Genomic DNA, 18,040 nt, shown 5'->3' with positions numbered 1-18,040 from the left:
TGTCTTGCAGAATCGCCCAACATCGAAGTTCTTGTCTGGGTTGAATGAAATAAAGATGAACTGCAGCTCAAAATGTTTCTGAAGAATCCCAGAGCTTTGGATTTTTCATGCACTCCAGCATTTTTTCATGTTCCATCTTCATGCTTTAAAGAACCACACCAGTGTGTTTCAGCTCCCAAACTACAAATCTTTACATTTTGTCTGACCTTCTCCGAAAGTTTTTTGGCTCTATTACTCCTGTTGTTCCAGGCAGCCATTGATTTCCGTTCATGTCTGTACAGCAGACTCTTGAAACTTGCTTGACTTGTGTAATCCGTTACAGCAAAGATAAAGGCCTTTTCCCAGAAGATGTGAGAAAAGCACAGGTCTCACTAACAAAATGAATAATGTCTGAATTCCAGCTGCTTCAGTTTCAGGGTCCTGGTTTTGTTCATGTTGGCTCACGCTGACATGGTTTACGGAGACACTTGAAGAGAACAGAGCCATTGTTAATGATATCAGGGACGCCTGTTTCTTTTTCTACTATGAAGACAAAAATGTCTGCTGTCGAACTGCAGAATTTCTGCATACTTCACACAGCTTTATAATAATATAGCAAAAATGTATGTAGATTTTGCTGTGATGGGTTACACAACTCAAGCACACTTCCTGAGTGAGCTAATAGATTTTCAAATTGTGCAGAAATGAATGGAAACCAATGGATTCCTGAAATACTTTCAACTTTCTAGAACACAGCAGCACTGTTTGGTGATGTCAAGTTTATTTGATTTGTAGTAAAAAGGCTATAACCTGTGAAAGGAAGCACTGGTATGATACTTTAGAGGCTGCCAAATGCAGCAAAATACCAAAAAATATTCAGCAAAATCAAATTGTTTTGTCACTTCAAGCAAAAACAGCTTCGGGAGCAGCCATTTCAGAGGTTTAGAGGCTCCACTGTCTGATCATCATCATGCTCGGCTGGCGTGTTGCGTTTGGTCGAGGAGACAGTGAGGTGAGATGCATGAGCGACACCTCCACCCCCCCTTTCAGGCAGCCCAGGAAGAACATGCACATCCACATGCAAGACCCTTACAGTATGCCCCCATGTTCAGTGATCGCTCATGCACGCCGCCTCGTCTCTTCACCTCACTTCGCTGGCCCCGAAACAAAAAGACAAACTCTCCACCCTGGCCTTTTATCTGTGGGTACCACCGTCACACATGCCCAAGCAGTCGCTGGAGGGGGTAAAACAACAACGTGTTTTAAAAAGCTTCCATTCAATTAATCTGAATTTAATTAAGGTCAGTGGGGACAAATTGATTGCGGAGTCCGTTTTAGCTCTGTTTTTCCAGCCTCTTATCCCCATTAATATTGCATGGCATCATCGACCCTGCTGCGCTCAGGCATCCTGGGGCGTCTGCCTGCGACTCCTCGCCACACACACACACACACACACACACACACACACACATCAAATTCCAGACCCTGAGGCCTGTGCCATTTACAAACACATCCTAATTGAATGTTTGCATTTGGATTCAATGGCACTTTTAAAAGGAAGAGCAGTGAGAGCATTTACCCGCTGGCTGTTGGCCTAGATAGTAACTTCAGGCAGGACGTGTGGATACGTCACTTCCATGGTTACAGGATAGGGGCCCTCTGTCCTCCCGTCAGCGTGAAACTGGAAAATGTTTTTGTTCGTTGGATTTCATTGTTGTGCATGGGTGGAGGGGGGGCGGGCAGTGGGTGGGAGGCACAGAGTCACTTTAGAGTGGGTGTCATTTTGGGGGGAGTGGGAACAGAGATAAACAGGGTTCTGATGATGATGATGATGGAGGCACATGGACAGTTCCTAATGTCCTCTTGTCTTTTAGTGGGCTGGTACGGGTGGATTTTAGGTGTGGTTGGAGGAGCTACATGAGCTATTTCATATTTTAAACCCTTCAAACATATTAATCAAGTTGCAGTATGCAGAGTTTTTTATGTGATTAAAGCATCTTTGAAGTAACTGTGAGGGCGTACGTTTTTCTTTGTAAAAAATGAGACAACCATGTTGAAATTTGTTTTTCGAGCCACATTAGCAGTGCGGCTTTTCATCTTTCGCCACCATCAGGTGAAAATTCAGGTTTATCTGATATTTTGGTTCATGACGAAATATCTGTTAAACTAATGGCATTCCTAACAACCTCAGCTGTACTTTGTCTTTAAAGCTAATAGGCTAATTATTTAATTTGCAAGCACATTAGCATGCTAATGTTTGAATACATGCACTTAGCCTCACGGCTGCCTGTCAAAATGTAGCTTTTTCTGTACGTTTTGGCCACGTGTGTGTGTGTGTGTGTGTGTGTGTGTGTGTGTGTGTGTGTGTGTGTTGCACCCCGCCTGTTCTTGTTTGTGATTTGTTTGTTTACTGACTGGCTCTTTTCTCTGAATACGTATTTGTGTTTGTGTCCACTTCATATGCATGTCTGTGTTTGTGTGGCGTGCAGAGGAAAAAGAAGACGTCAAGAAGGACTGGCCATTTTTAAGAGGACTCGTGGCTGCTTGATTGGCACAGCCTCATGACTTAAAGCGAGACATGCAGTTTACACGGGGACACATCGTTATGAATCACTCCATCAATCAACAACTGGATGTGACGTGTTTAAAGAATAGTTGATTTACATAATATGAGTTCTATCATTGAAATGATGCAAAGTCTGGGTCTCGCTTTTCTTAACAGTTTAAAATTCATCTCACATTTTCATAGAAACTTTGCCGTCTCTCCTCTGAATACTCTGCAACTTGAAGGTTGAGTTTCTTCTGGTGCAAAGAAAGTGACGTCCTTTAAGTTGCTTGGGAAATCTGCAGCAGTAGCCACAGTGCTGCTCATGCTAACTGCCTACAGACAAAACCAGTCCAAAGACAAATATGTCATAGTACCGCACATACTGTGCGACTGACAGCTGATCTGCTGCTGTGCAGGAAAAGCACATCAACATGATTTTTCAGATCATCACTTTACTAATGAGAGTAATAAGAAATCACACAACCTGGTTGCTCTAATGTTTCTGATCTCACTGCATGAACAATCATCAACGTATTCGAATTAAAGGCACAATTTACTCATTTTTAAATGCACTATATTACTGCCCGTCTGCAGCATTTAGACTTTGAATCAGCTCTCATCAAAACTGAACTGACCCCAGTCGATGAAAATGAAATTGTCTGAGAAACTGCGGCCTGGTCAATTCATTTTCTGTGTTGGATTTGTTTAGTATTGACAGACTACAAAACAATTCCAGTCACCGTTGTCTGCAGAGGAAACAGTGTGGCTGAACTCTGCTGAATTACCGTGGAGGGAAGATTGAGGACAAGAGAGTTCAATTTGCCACAGTGAATGAAGCCCAAAGCCTTCGATTACTGCAGGGAAACATAAGTGCTTTTTGTGTTATTGTGCAGAAATGACTGGCATGTGTGTGTGTGTGTGTGTGTGTGTGTGTGTGTGTGTGTGTGTGTGTGTGTGCTGGCTGTACGCAAAATGTCTGTGTGCATGTGGTTTTTTACATGACTGTCTTTTTCTGTGTTTGTGTCTGATTCTGATTCTCTGCAAATTCAATTTTCTCTCCACAAACTGTGCAAATAGTCGTCATGTGCAAGACGCTTATTATGACCATATTCATGTTCATTGTTAGGCGGTGACCTTGAGTAGCTGTAGTAGTTATGACGGAAGTAAAGGAGGATGTCAGGTGGCGTAGAATCAAGTCCATGTGGAGGAGGTGGGGTGGACAAACATCGGACTTTCACCCAGGAGACGGCTGCTAATGTCCCATGAGAAACCAGTCAGTGTTGACTTGCGTAGCACATAACACATAATAGATAACGTAAGTTAACTTACGTATGTAACTTAATAAGTACCTATTTTAAGCCAAACCACCATCTTTACGTAATGCAACAAAGAAGTTTTAAAATAACTGTGACTGTTTCCCAATGTTACATAATGGTTACTGGATGTAACTCCAGTTCTATGTGCACCTATCGCTGGTGCTCTTCAATAATCGTATACATTGTGATCCGCAGACGAGCTGTTCTACCGTTTTGGTATGAGGACATGTTGGCTGCTGGGGTTTTCTTGTGTCAGTCATTACCTCAGTGTGTGTGTGTGTGTGTGTGTGTGTGTGTGTGTGTGTGTGTGTGTGGGTAAGGTAAGCACGTCGTCTGTCTCGACATGTGACAAGGTCCCCACAAGGTCAACAGGTTGCTGCTGCAGGACTGATGCTGTTTTTACGTATGTTTACGACTGGGTTTGGATTTTACCTCCAGGCTCTGCAGTTTAAGATGTCGAGCGGCAATTTCACACAGTTTTCATGCTTTTATCAAGCAGCTCATTGCACAAAACTACACTGTGCACCCAAATCAATTCCAGGTCCAAGACCTGTACGCAGACTTTTACAGTTCAGACAGACTTCAAAGAATCTGAACCTATCCTTTAATGTGATGTATGTCAGAAGATTTTAAATATATTTACTAAATATCTGCTGAAACGTGTTGGTAAACCTGATTTGATGTGATTAAAATAATGAGTTACATTAGTCTATTCAGTTCTAATGGTGGCATTAAGTGCATGGATCTGTCTCTCGTCATGGCTTTATTTATTCTTTATTTGGTGAGGGGGGTAAGACTCGGTCCACTGAGAGCTGAGAAAGGGTGATTGACAGGGCCACAGTAACAATGAGAGAGCTGTTTGGGAAGGTGAGAGAGGGGGGCGGGACTATCTGACATTCGGGATTTGGTCTTACCTCACAGTCGGACTCCTCTTTGGTCTTACACTCCCAGGTGTATCTGCTCATGGTTTTCTGAGGGGAGGGGGATGGGGCAAAGGGTTATACTCCTCAAAACCATACAAGGCATCCTCAGAGAAAGACAGGTAGAGACGGACAGAGAGACGGAGAGACTGATCGAAGAGGACAGAAAGAGAGAAGGTGAGTGGGAGATCAGAGACGATAAAGAGAGATCAAGTAGCGAGAAAGATGGAGAGAGAAAGAGGAGGCAGACAGGAAGAGATAGAATCAGACAGATAAAATAGACAGAGGGAGACTGAGCGTTGGAGACAGAGACCAATAGTCGGAGTAACTACACTTCCTTTCAGACGATAGCTGATATTCCCAGCCGGCTACAGTATCTCTGAGGCAGAAACCGACTGTTCAGACAGACTCTCGGCTGCTGTCTGGCCATTGTTCCGTGTTACCACAGTAAATGCAGGTTTGGATATTTCCGGTGAGCTTCTCCACCATTGTGAGATTGGGATATTAGTTTGGAAGGGAACTGAGGTTATTCGCTTCATTAGTGGGTGTATTTTGGGGAAAACTGGTGAGTTGGTATGGTTTTTGGTTTGGGGACGTCTACTGTATATGTCCAGGTGAGTTTCCTATGAGGCTGGAACATGTGTTAGAAAACCCGGGCTGAATAGTATTTGGAGATCTGTTCTGTTTGTTTTAGGCTAAATGGATGAACAGGAGGGCAGAGTGTGCCGCATCTGGACCATGAAGATATGCCAAGAAACGCTGTCAGTTTATCACTAGGGTTGGGGTTCAATACTGTTCTATTGAATCTGAATCTAGAATCCAATCTGTTTAGCAAATCCTTTCAAATCCACAAGCTATCTGGGTTGGCTCTCAACATTTGTACATAGCTAAAGTTATAAATAACAAAAACTCAAAGTTGATCTTTAATCAACTTTTGCTGGCTTAGAAGAAACACTTCATATCGATAAACTCACTTTTACACACAATTTCTCTCAGGTTTCTTGCTCCAGATGTCCAGATTGAGCTTTGTATGGACTGAAATATTAGCAAAAACTGGGAGATTCAGATGACTGAAAATGACGTGAAGCAATGAGCTCAATTGTTTGACAAGAGGAGCTTTGTCTATCGCAGTGGGCTAAAAATGAGAATCCAGCTATGCAAACGTTTTGCTTTTTGCTTTTGTTAAATACAAAAGAGTAAGAGGAGCTAAAAGACTTGACTTTTTAGCCTCACAGTTAAGTGAATTTGTGGATTTTCTAAACCTGAAACCAGATCCAAAATAGAACTGTGAATCGAAACCCAATCCTGTTGTTATTCAAAGGTACCCTGTGCAGTTTTTGTGTAAACAAAGTTACGCCCACATCATCCTTGATGTCTAACAAACATGTTGAGTAAATTTCCTTCCTCATAAAACATTTGCAAGCAGATTTAAATTAGGATTTTTGAAACTTTCATTGTTTACATCCATGTTTGCTAGCTTGCAGCTAGCTTGTTTTCCTCCCTGCCTTTTCTGACACATTGCTTCATGTCTTGGCACATTACTGCCATCAACTGTCAATCAGCGGTACGCAGACATGTGCACACCTGTGCTGTGGTCAAATACTTCACAGGGTACCTTTAAGTGTGCTAAAACAAACCAGTTGCAGCATTTACAAATACTATTCAATCCAGTGGATGAGAGGGGGTTTTGGGGTTTGTGATGGGTGGTGTTGAGTTAGGAAATTGACATTTTAGAGATGTTATTAGGAGGTGATGATGGATATTTTTTTATTACTCTCTGGACTTCTGGTCTGTGGGGGCAGTGGAAATGGTTTTTGGTTGTGGTTAAAAAGGAGATACTTGTTTCTAAAGGAATGAGGTTTCTATAACTGTTGAGCTAGCATGAAAGAAACGTGAATTACATCGAAACGTCTATTTGCTGTAGCTTTACAGCTGAACTACTGATGAGTTGTTAGAGGGTGGTACCACATCCTAAAAACAAAAACAAGTCAGAACAAAACAAACTCTACCTCCGTTGTAGCACTAGAACTACCCATGCTGCTACAACGATAGCATTGCTGCGACTAGCTACCCATGCTTCAGTTAGTGAGGCACCTGTCGGCTCTCTGCCGCCACCCGCAGGCAGCCATGAGGCGTTGCATCTCAGATGTTTATCCTGATAACCCCAAACACGTCTCCTGAATGTCCCACACCGTTAGCTTACCTGTTTGTGACATCAATCCTTCCCCTTCCTCCCCCCAAGAAAACCATGATAAACCATCGTAACAGTCCCTCCCGCAGCCCCACCCACGTTCAGGATAAACAAGTAAAGCAGACATTTTGTTAAAGATCTGTAAACAGATAGCGAAGCAGAGCTGCAGCGGCTGACATGGCCACCAGGTGGTGCATGTCAGTGACAGCGCAGACAAGCCATGACATATCGATGCAAGAGGTGATCAGAGAGAGAGCAGGTTTGAAAGAGACGGGGTGGGCAGTGGCCGCAGTGAAGGATTGTGGGAGTTTTCTCTTAAAGTCAGGGTGGCTTGCTAGCTAGCTGTACTGTGAGGACAGACCATAGCGTCAGGGGAGATAAAATCAACCAGCGTGATCTTGTGTGATGGTCCTAAAATAACTAGTTATAGCATCCTCACCTTAAAATTATATATATATAAAAAAACCGTCTCTACAGCAGATCCACACAGTCCTAGATGTTACTTTTCATCATCTCTTGTGTGTCTGTGTGTGTGTGTGAGTTGCCGTCACCTTTAAAATAGGATCAATAAGCAATAAACCAGGGGGATTAAATCAATAAACAGGACGAAACTATGAGACCTGACAGCCATCGTGTTGCCATGCAACACGCTGCAGGGGCTCGGCTGCTGTTGCATGTTGACTCGTCGCTTCGAGTTCATACTTACCCTCCTGCTTTTTGTCAGGTGGAGCACGAAAGGTTGAACGATTTTTACTCTTATTTCTTTTTATCCCTCGTCTCTCCACAGGTAGATACACCTGTGCTTTTCTCCATTTAAAAGCAGCAGGTTCATCACCCTCAGCCACTGATACATGTTCATGTGTGTATCCAGCTCTTTGTGTGTGTGTGTGTGTGTGTGTGTGTGTGTGTGTGTGTGTGTACGGTATGTGTGCACGTCAGGACCAGACCAGACTGTCATGTGTTTATATAAAACATTTCTGCCGACCATGTTCAGATGTATTGTGTATGATTCCAGGCAGCCGTCTCCATTCATCCCTGTCTGAAAATCAACTATCAGCCCTTTGAAAACCTGCGATGTGTCATTCATCACAATGAGCGTTATTTTATTATCAGTATCAGTTTAAACACAGACTGAATCGACAAGTCTGCGCTGCACTACGTCAGAGCAAGAAGGGAGATTTGACAAGAATTCATGTAGACTTTAGTCGAATAATTGGTCAAAATGGGTCAAATATTAACTCGTTCCAGCTCCTCACGTGTGACGATTTGCTTTATTTTAAATCACTGTAAACTGAATATCTTTGTGTTTTGGACTACGATGGCCATTTTATGATAAAATAAAATTCACAGATTCATTGATATTGAAAATAATGGTTAGTAACAGCTGAAGCGACCTTCAAGAGTCTGAAAGGCCTGAAGGAAATGAATGGAAACCAATGGCTACCATGACATATATATATATGTATATACGTTTTATTTTATTGATAATGAAAATATATAAAGATCTATGGACTGAAAAGTTCTTAATAACTTTTAATTTGTTGTATGTCTGGAATTCGTTCGTTCTTCCCTCGCCACAAGAGAAAACGCCCGCCATCCTTCCTCGCACTTCTACCCCGCCCATCTCCCTCCTCAGTGTTGCACACCTCGGAGAATACTCATGCCCATGCATTAGGGGGAGGCGGGGGAGGTCAAGGGGCCCGGGCAGGGTTTGCAGGGGAGATGCAGAAAAAGGGGTGAGAGAGAGAGAGGCGAGAACCACGTTACCTGACAGATAATGTTATCATAGTAAGCCAATGCACGGGCATGAGGGACGTTAGGAGGGGTGTCGCACAGTTTCCTTACATTTGGGTGGGAGCCCTCAGCGATGGTGGACAGCGAGAAATTATCATTGTGCTGCTCCGATGTAGGCCGGTACTTACTGCTGGGTGTCGGGAGGTGGAGAGGGAGGAGGGAGGGAGGGGAGGTGGAATGGAAGATGAGTGAAAGGTGGAGGAAAATAAATGTGGTCCGAGAGGAAAGAAAAGGAGAGAAGGATTTGGAAGATATTGAGAGGATGTGGAGAAATTAAGCAGAGGAGGTTTGGAAATGTGGAGAGATGGAAGGAGGTGGGAGGAGAAAATGTAAAGAAGGAAAGTAAAGGGGTAAAGAGAGTGAAAAAGGGGGGTTTGGGGGTTCAGATGATGAAAAAGAGTTTTTTAAAGATAAGAGGAAAAGGCAGTTTGAGGATTAGAAAGGAGTCCAGGAAGAGGAAAAGGAAGAAGGAGGATGAGACGGAGGAGCAGACGACGATCCACAAGGTGAGAGAGGGAGAAAAGAGATTTGAGCGAATCCAAGAAGGAGAGAAATGAGGAGACGAATGGAGAGACGATGAAATAACAAAGGAATGGAACAAAGGGAGCAAGAAAAGGGACAAATTTAGGAAAGAGATTACATTTTTTAAGAGAAGACAGACAGAAGGGGTTGTCAGAGGAATAAAAGGAGGGGGGAGAAAAAAGCAAGAAAGCAGCATTAGTTCGACAGCAGGTTCACGTCTTCTGTTTGTCAAACGGCAAACAGAAAAAAACACACACAAACATTTTATCTGTGATGCAACAAACTGAGAACCACATGAAATCAGATTCAGGCTAGCAGCTAAACTTGGACTCACATCTGACCCACGGATGTTTTTCTGGGACTAACCAGCAGCAACAGTTTGGACGAGCGATGACATTAATGTAAATAATCCTCTTTATGTTCATTATAGATTGTTGTAAACAAACTAACCACATGCTTTTCTCTCTAATCTCAGAGTGGAGAGAGTGTACGGCGCTAATTCTCCCTCAAAACAGAGAAAATGAGACTTCGTAAAAGTCTAACATAGACTATGAAACATCTGTCCAGACGCACAAACGCCATTTGGCGAACTACAGCTCTGTTCACCTGATGTAGTTCTGAAAATAAACCCTGTAACACTGCACAAACCTGCTGTTTGCGAGCAATGAGAGCAGCATGTTAACAACCGTTCAATCAGAAAGCATTTGACAGCGTTCAGTTTATTATTCCACCTGCCTGCCCAGAGACTGCCGGCGGAAAACAGCAGTTTTCTAGAAGGTTATACTGTTTGTGCATCGTTCCTGTTCAAACAAAGGTACATGAAACGCTGATAGAGCCTGTTTTCAACCAATGGCTTTCACTGCAGGAAAAATGATTGTGCATCTGCAAACTGTCTTCAGGCAGCATTTTCAGCTCATGGAGCGCTCGACCAGAGAGCATTAAAACACAAAAAGCTAACGCGAAATAAGAATTTAGCTAAAAAATCTACCCCTCTCTGTTTTTATAGGGCACGCCTTCCCTTATTTCTTAATATAAACTTTGTGTAAGTGATGCATTGCTGTGCGTGCTTTAGTATTAAATGTTTGTTTAAAGCTGTATGTTTTAACTGTCACCTGTCCAGGAACAGATGCACCAGCCAAATAAGCTATTTCTTTAAATTAGCATCATGATAACGCGCATGCAAACCTTCAGGTTTTATACTGAGAATATCTTCTTTTTCCTGAGATGTTCTGCTCAGATCAGATTTCTATCCTTCACCGTCGGCTCTGATCAGCCGGACGGACTCATGAAAACTTGGTGTACCACTTTAAAACAGACGCAGATGAACACAGACTTTCTTTTCATCTCGTCGGGGAAGCAGGAAACTTCGGGAGTTCCCTCTTGACTGAGTTCGACTGAACTCTTTGAATTCCGGCTTTCTTCTTCGTCTTCGTCTCCGACTTCTCAAAGCGAGGAGATGTTTGTCTCAGGGACCGAGAGAAACGGAAACTTTGACGAGACGCCGCAGATTCGCCTCCTCTCCCTCATTCTCATATATGACACAGCTGTCATTTGGCTCGCACCCATAAAAACCGTCACTCAGAAGATTTTAAGACACCAAAAGCATCAGCCGCCCTCAAACGTCTCGCTGTGCTCCTCCACCTCGTCTCCTCACTCCCCCGTCGTATGTATAGTTAAAGAGGCTGTGATCTACTTCCTGCTCCATCTCTCTGATCCTCATGCGAGCTTCCACATTTATGTTTCATGAACATCGTGACGGGACAATAAAAAGGCGACAGAGAGGCAGACGGAGAAATCTGTTCTCCCATCAACACCAGAAACCAGCTTTGGACCTCTCACTCTGCTGTCTTTCCGGGGACACAAAATACCGGCTGCCAAGAAAGAGTCCCAAACACAACCTCAGTGCAATGGCATTTAATGTGCTAATTAATGAGATTTAGAGGTGTTGGTGGGTGTGTTTGTTTGGGCAGAGCCAGGCTACCTGTTAGCTTTGTGCTAAGTTACATCAACAAGCTGCTGCCTCATATTTTTATTTATTTATTTTTCTATTTAACAGACAGAGCAGCCTGAGTCCTCATCCTTCGACTGAGCGGAGCCAATGGCGCCAACGCAGGAAGCTGCCGCGAAAAACTTCAACCAGGCTCAACTGTTGCTGCACCTGACGCCTGGTTGCAGATAAACACACTGCCATACACCTCTAATGACGATTAACAGGGATTACCTTTGTAATCTATACATCAAAATCCTGCATATTAGACCTTTAAGCACATGGTTATTATTGTAACTGTGACAAAAAGGTCCCCTAATCTTAATGATGTTAACGGATGAATGACGAGGATGCACTTCATCCGTCTCGTTTTCATCCATCTCTTCTTCGTCTGTCTCGTCTTCATCCATCTCTTCTTCGTCCATCTCGTCTTCGTCCATCTCGTTTTCGTCCATCTCTTCTTCGTCCATCTCTTCTTCGTCCATCTCGTCTTCGTCCATCTCATCTTCGCTCTCTTTTTGCTTCGGTCTCCATCTTTGACCGGGATGTCGGGCCTGATCTCGACTGCGGCAGAGAAACACTGCGACTGCAATTACCCACAGCAGATGGGGGAGTGTGGGAGTTTCATGTATTCATGAGCCTTGTCAGCAGTGCGCACACACACACACACACACACACACACACACACACACACACACACACACACACACACGCACACACACACTCCTCTGAATGTCTCACACTGAGCTTTTTTCTGTGTAAACGCCCTCTCTTGTTCCTTTTCTCTTTCACTTTCTCTTTCCTTCTCTCCTCTCCTGCAACAGTTCCTCCTTCACTCCCCCTCCTCCCCGTTTCATCCTGCCCTCTTTTTTACTCCTCTTATCTGTCACCCTCCTCCTCCTCCTCCTCTTCGATTTCTTTTTGCCGACCACTTGATGAGGCTGTGTTGTCTCTTTCATGCTGAACCCTGCTGCACACACACACACACACACACACACACGCACACACACACACACACACCCCTCAGGTCGCACAGCTGTATGTAGGTCAACCCCACCTCCCCCCTGTTCCTCCCTCCCTCCCCCCTCCTGTTCAGACTGCCCTACTTTCAGCTGGATCCAGAGAACCAATGACATCACCCTTTTCTCCTTTTTCTTTCATTTCTGCTAGCTAGCATTAACGCTGCTACAGACTGCACCACTTTTCCTCCTCACCATCATCTTCATCATCCATAATCTCCTCCACCATGACTAGTATGATAACCTTCCCCGTCAGCGGGCTAAAAATAGACTCTGTAGCGTGGGATCTGGCGTTGAAGATTTGGTCCTTCGCTTCACATTTGCATCGGCGGCGCTCCGTCGCCGGGCTGCTGCTCATCCACGACGGCTCTGTTGCTAGGGAGATAGCTGCTAAAACACCGGCACTGGCGAAGCAACGCCGATCCACCAGCACCCCCCACCCCCCCACCCCCCGACTCCTTTTTATATTCAATCCAGTCCTTCAATCTGTCTGTCACTCTCCTTCGCTCTGTAGTCAGTCCTCTCCCTCTGATGCTCTTTTTCTCTCCACATATTCACACAAACATTTGGGGTTTTCAGGGCTCCTCACTGGTCAGTCTGATGGTATCAGAATATTTTACCATAAGCATTAACTGATTTCAGCCTTTTTGCAGAAAGAGGCACATGTTTAAGGATCCCCATTAGAAGCACATGGGTGTGTGTGTGCATCTATGGCCAAAACGTGTCAGCAGTGATATTAAAATGAAACGTGAAGCTCTGCAGGCACGGACTCAGTCGACGGTGCGCCTCCTTCTGAACACACTGAAACTGTACGTTTGTGCTGACTTTCAATGACAATCATGATGATGATGATGATGATGATGATGTCGTAGAGGAGTCAGTTCACTTCTGTTTTAGCCTTGATGTCAACGTTAGTGATGGTGTGGCGCTGTGCTGCTTCATATTCAGAGGTGTTTCTAATATTCTTCACCCTCATGAGGGTAAATGAGGAAGACAAACATTAGAAAAACCAGTACAGCACCACCTTTAACTTGACCTCAATTATAAACGTGTAATTGAAAACTGAAAAACTTGTGCAGGTGTACCTAATAAAGTGGCCACTGTTTGTTTTATGCACTGTTATCAGCTTTAATATGGTGTTCTTATGAGGACGAGGAGCTAAATAACGGCTGGCCTTCATGTTAATTCATTCCTCTCGTGTCTCCTTTTCTCTGCCTCCCTCTGCTGTACAGATGACCCCTCCTGGTCCTGACAGACCCCGTTTTCCTGTCCGCGGGCGTCTCTTCCCGCCGCCTCCTTCATCTGTTCTGTCATCTGGTTTTCTGCCGGCTGCTCGCCATCAGCTCTCCACGCCGCCCCTCCCTCCTTCCTCCTGCATTCCTCCATTGTCTTCCTCACTTGTTTGCTTCAAACCACTTCCTATTCTCTCGCCTCCTCTCCCCTCCTCCTCTCTCAAACTGTCCTCGTCTCTCTTTTTCTTTGTCGCCCATCCCCCCATCCTCCTCTGTCTCACAGACCCTCCTCATCCTCCTCTTCCTCTCGTTCCCTAGTCTCTCCTCCTCCTCCTCCTCCTCCTCCTCCTCTATCTGTTTGTTACCTTCATGTCCTCTTCGCTGCCACCAGCTCACATGTGGGAGGATTGAAATTGCAGCGTCACCTTTACGACCTCGTGCTTCTGCTGTGAGACTCTGGTTCATGTGTTCAGTGTTTAAATGAAGTTAACACTAAATGAACTTCAATAATCAGAAGGAAAACAGGTCGCTGCCACAACAGTGATCGTCTGCATAGACCAGTGAAAAATGAGACGAGGGAATAAGGACAAAAACATGGAGAGAAATCTAATTCAAAGGCTTTTTTTTTAATCCTTTTTTAAAACTGGTTTCTCTGTCATTGTGGCTGTGTGGTCGTTGAAAGGCTGGAGTGAGTAACAGGCTGAACTCCTGTCATACATCCTCAGCATGGCACTGAAGCGCTGCTGCCTGAGTCAGTCTCGTTTTGAGCCACTCTTTCCGGAAAATGTAACCGTGACAAGAACTTATTGTTGTGAAAAACAATTCCTGTGTTCAAGGCACAAAAGCCTCCACAAGCTCGTCTCTCTCTGCTCCTGTGACGGACGCAAGCTGCCGTTTACTCCGCCTGCCTTTCTTCCTCTGTTACGTTTAAACCTCCAGAGCGACTCTGCTGTCAGCTCCTGACATTTACTAAAAGTATTCCAGCTTCTTCCCGTCACTGACATCAGCTTTGCCATCGAGTCATCCCTCAGCCTCATTTCATCTGAACACACATTAAATATTCAATTAAGAGCCAGTTATAAATTCATTTTCAAGAAGGAGTACAGCTGCTTGCTCAGCCTAAGGTAATCTATTACAATCCAATCTGAGATGCTTCAGAACAGTGGTGATCAAGCTGGGGGGTGGGGAACCCCAAGGGGTCTCAAGATCAATCCGAAAAGGTCAGAAACAAACATTGATTTCTGTGATACCAAATTAGTTTGACATTTTTCTGACTCATCTCTAAATTTGTCTTTTAGTTTTTAAATCCTGAAGTTTTTCCCCTTCAGAGCTTTGAACATCCATTAAATCAATCCAACAAGGAAAAAACACATCCTTTGGTCCAGCTGCTGAAAATTTAAGTGCGCTGTAAGACCAACAGGCTGCTATTAGATACTGACTGTTGTTTAAAGGTCACTGGTGTAGATTCTCGACTTTCATTGGACGATACTGGAAAAAAAAGTTGTGCAGGTGAGCGTTTTACCTTTGGTTGACTTCAGGTATGACGACTTTTTTGGAATTCAAGCATTTATTCCTGTTGACATTTGGATGTGATGAACACCAACGTGCCACATGCGTACGCGTTTTTCTACTTTAATGACTGTTATCCGTCTATAACACGTGCAGGATTTCCAGACACCGCTGACACACTGACTGAATTTCAGTGGGTGTTTAGAGCCTTTAGACTTCATGTATACCAAACTTCTTCCCCCCCATCGACCACTCGGCCTCTTCTCTAAACTTCACACTAAACAGCAGCAGCGTGGCCTCGAGGCGGTGCCGGCCGCCAAGTTCTTCCTGATCGATCTTTAACACTGATGGGAGTAATGTACCGCAGCCGAGGTTCAGTGTCTGCTGGGTAACCGATAATAAATCTGCCGCACCAGAATGCCTTTGAGCAAAGCACTAAAGACTTTACTCTTTAGATTTGTTTGATTGATCTTTTAAACTTTGACAAATGAATCCGCTGATTCAAAGACGAGCGTGGAGCCCGCAGGATGCATCACATCCACTAAAAGGAGAACCTGACAGTCTCACTTGTGTATTTCTTCATCAGAAACATGCTGATTTGTGGAGGTCTTACATCTTCCCCTTTTCTCTAAAATCTTGTTAATATTACTGAAAATGCATCCCAGGAGAATTAGCCTCAGGTACAACCCCAAAGAGACTAAACAGCTGTATATTTCCACGCTTTTTTCTTCGTGAACTGGAGTGAATCATGCTTCCAAGCTGGGGAAAGGTGACCTACTCTGCCAATAAAAAAATGGAAGATGCTCCAGTTTTTAAGCCAATTATCAACGAGCTCAGACTCTTGATGGAGCCTCACCTGCGCTTTCGCAGCTTCTTGTTCTCGGTCTTGAGCACGTGGAGCTTCTTGGCGAAGCAGACGACGATCATGAAGAGCAGCAGGACCACCAGAGCCGAGGCGCCCACGGCCAGACACATCACCTGGAACTCGGTCACCACCGACTCGCAGCGAGCGCCCTTGTGCCAGATGTAATCCTGGACGTTACATCTGCAGGAGAGGGAACGGAGGAGAGGAGGTTAAAAGCATTGTAGAGTCAGGAGGTGTCAGCAGGGCGGAAGAAATGGGAGGTGTGGCAGAGAGAGGATGAAAAGATGAGAGGTGTGAAACAAAAATACAGGAAGAGGAAGAAAAGAGGAAGAGGTTTGTTAGCTTCAACCACATGTTAGTGATTCCATGAGATTGCTTTCATAGCCAGGCAAGACCAACATATCCGGCTTTAAAGTATGACTGAGCAGTCACGCTCGCTTCTCGTCTGTTTTCTGGACGTTCAGGGTTTCCTCTCTGTTCCTGATTATATTTAACTGCCTCAGTGTGAGAAAGCTCTTCATATTTAGCTCTAATAACTGGTTTTCCTGTTGCACGTTGCATAAATCTTTAGTGTTATTGTGAAGTAATGGACCGCAAGCGTGCGAGCGGGACGGAAGAATCGCCGGCAGGTTTTTGACGACGCTTTATTCAAAATGGATAATGTCATCACTTTGTGTGTCTGAAAATAGAAAGTGAAAAAGAAAAACAGAGCCCGGGGTGTTTTCCGTCTATAAACACACTCGCTGTCACACAAACACACCATGTCAAAGTAAAAGACATCCGCCTTTATGAGATCAAACACAATGCATATGGGCATCCATGTGTGGATGTGCGCTACGGGCACATATGTGGACACACACACAAAAACACACACAGTCGCCATCTGAGTCCCTCCGCGGCTGCTTGGCAGAGTACGGTGTCCGCCCGGGGACATAAACCACAGAGGCAGATGGCTTTGTCTACAGACTGTTTGGCGTGTAAAATCTATTTCACTACTTAACGAGAACATAACTCTGCTGACAGACACTGTTTCACTGTCACATGAGTGGAAGAATGTCTGACCAGAAGTCAACATTACGGCCGTTCTCCTTCTGGACGAGCTGATAACGATGGACGCTGAGCAGATCAATCAATACAAGTCCTCGAGTTCGTCAGTGTTTTAAAAGATTGTTCTGAATATTCGTGCTCACTGGTACTCAGTCAGTTTCAGGTTACCATTTATGGGCTTGTTGTTTGTAGAGAAAGTCTTGTTCTGTTTTTCTTTTCGCTGTTCTTGACCACAGGGCTGTCAAAGGCCCTGACACACACACACACACACACACACACACACACACACACGCAAAGTAAAAATACAAAACTGCCAAAGGAGGGGTTCAAGCGTGAAGGAAGCGGCGCTCATTTTCTTACTCATGCATTTTTCATGCATATCAGAGATGTTGTTTCAGCAAGTTTTGAGCATCCAGGTGTCCTGATACTCACTGAAAACACACACAATGACCCCGGAAGTTAAGTGTATGGTGGAAGGTGGAGAAAGAGCGGCTTTAATTAACGGATAGCAAAGCAATTAACTGCATTCTCTTTTCTTTGTCACATTACCAACACACACACGCAGACATGTGTCCATCGCCTCAGAGGAAATTACATTGATTTACATTAATTTCCTGGAGATTTAACCTTTCTTTAACCTTAAGATGAGTCTTCACCCCAAAATGTAATGATTTTCATTATGAGGACTTGTATTTTGTCCCCAACAGGAAGGCGAGTCCCCACAGTGCGAGTGGTTAAACAGACTACGGTCCCCACAACATGATACAAACACACACACACACACAGATGAGGGCTCATAAAGTGAATGGATATGAATGGAGGTGTCGGGGCGTATGGCCACTCCGGCTACGGTCACTACATGCTAAGCAGGCTCCTTTCACCGGCCGGCTTCCCGTATCCTTCCTGAATCCTTCACGCTTTCATTTCACCAGCTGAAGGGAAACACTGGCGACGGGCCAGGAGACATTTTGAGTGTGGGCACAAGTGAGAAAGAGAGAGAGAAGAAGAGAGACGAGGCCTGATATCACATTTTCAAGGAGACTTCGATGCACTCAACCTCCGAGCCATTCTGCCTTCATACAAAGAAGAGGTTTATGTAAGTGAGGTGGAG

At 44.5% G+C, this 18,040-nt stretch overlaps 1 protein-coding gene across 8 annotated transcripts in view; it reads right to left on the bottom strand.

Annotated features, from left to right (window-relative positions):
* cspg5a (chondroitin sulfate proteoglycan 5a) overlaps positions 1 to 18,040 on the bottom strand; it is a 53,482-nt gene that overhangs the window by 1,537 nt on the left and 33,905 nt on the right. Inside the window, exons 3-6 of one of the 8 annotated variants that reach the window (XM_076736181.1) lie at positions 15,874 to 16,062; positions 8,800 to 8,878; positions 4,758 to 4,814; positions 1,559 to 1,660 (exon numbers count right to left, since the gene is read on the bottom strand). In XM_076736181.1, coding sequence (XP_076592296.1) covers positions 1,574 to 1,660; positions 4,758 to 4,814; positions 8,800 to 8,878; positions 15,874 to 16,062 — 412 coding nt within the window. In that variant the 3' untranslated portion in view covers positions 1,559 to 1,573. Of the gene's footprint in view, positions 1 to 1,558; positions 1,661 to 4,757; positions 4,815 to 8,721; positions 8,879 to 15,873; positions 16,063 to 18,040 lie in introns of all 8 variants that reach the window. The other 7 variants (XM_076736182.1, XM_076736177.1, XM_076736178.1 and 4 more) reach the window with 7 other exon arrangements.

The sequence above is a fragment of the Chaetodon auriga genome, chromosome 8 (assembly GCF_051107435.1).
Source record: "Chaetodon auriga isolate fChaAug3 chromosome 8, fChaAug3.hap1, whole genome shotgun sequence".
In the NCBI taxonomy this organism is placed as follows: domain Eukaryota; kingdom Metazoa; phylum Chordata; class Actinopteri; order Chaetodontiformes; family Chaetodontidae; genus Chaetodon; species Chaetodon auriga.
Note: the sequence above shows the minus strand (reverse complement) of the source record. Positions and strands in the feature narration are given on the sequence as shown.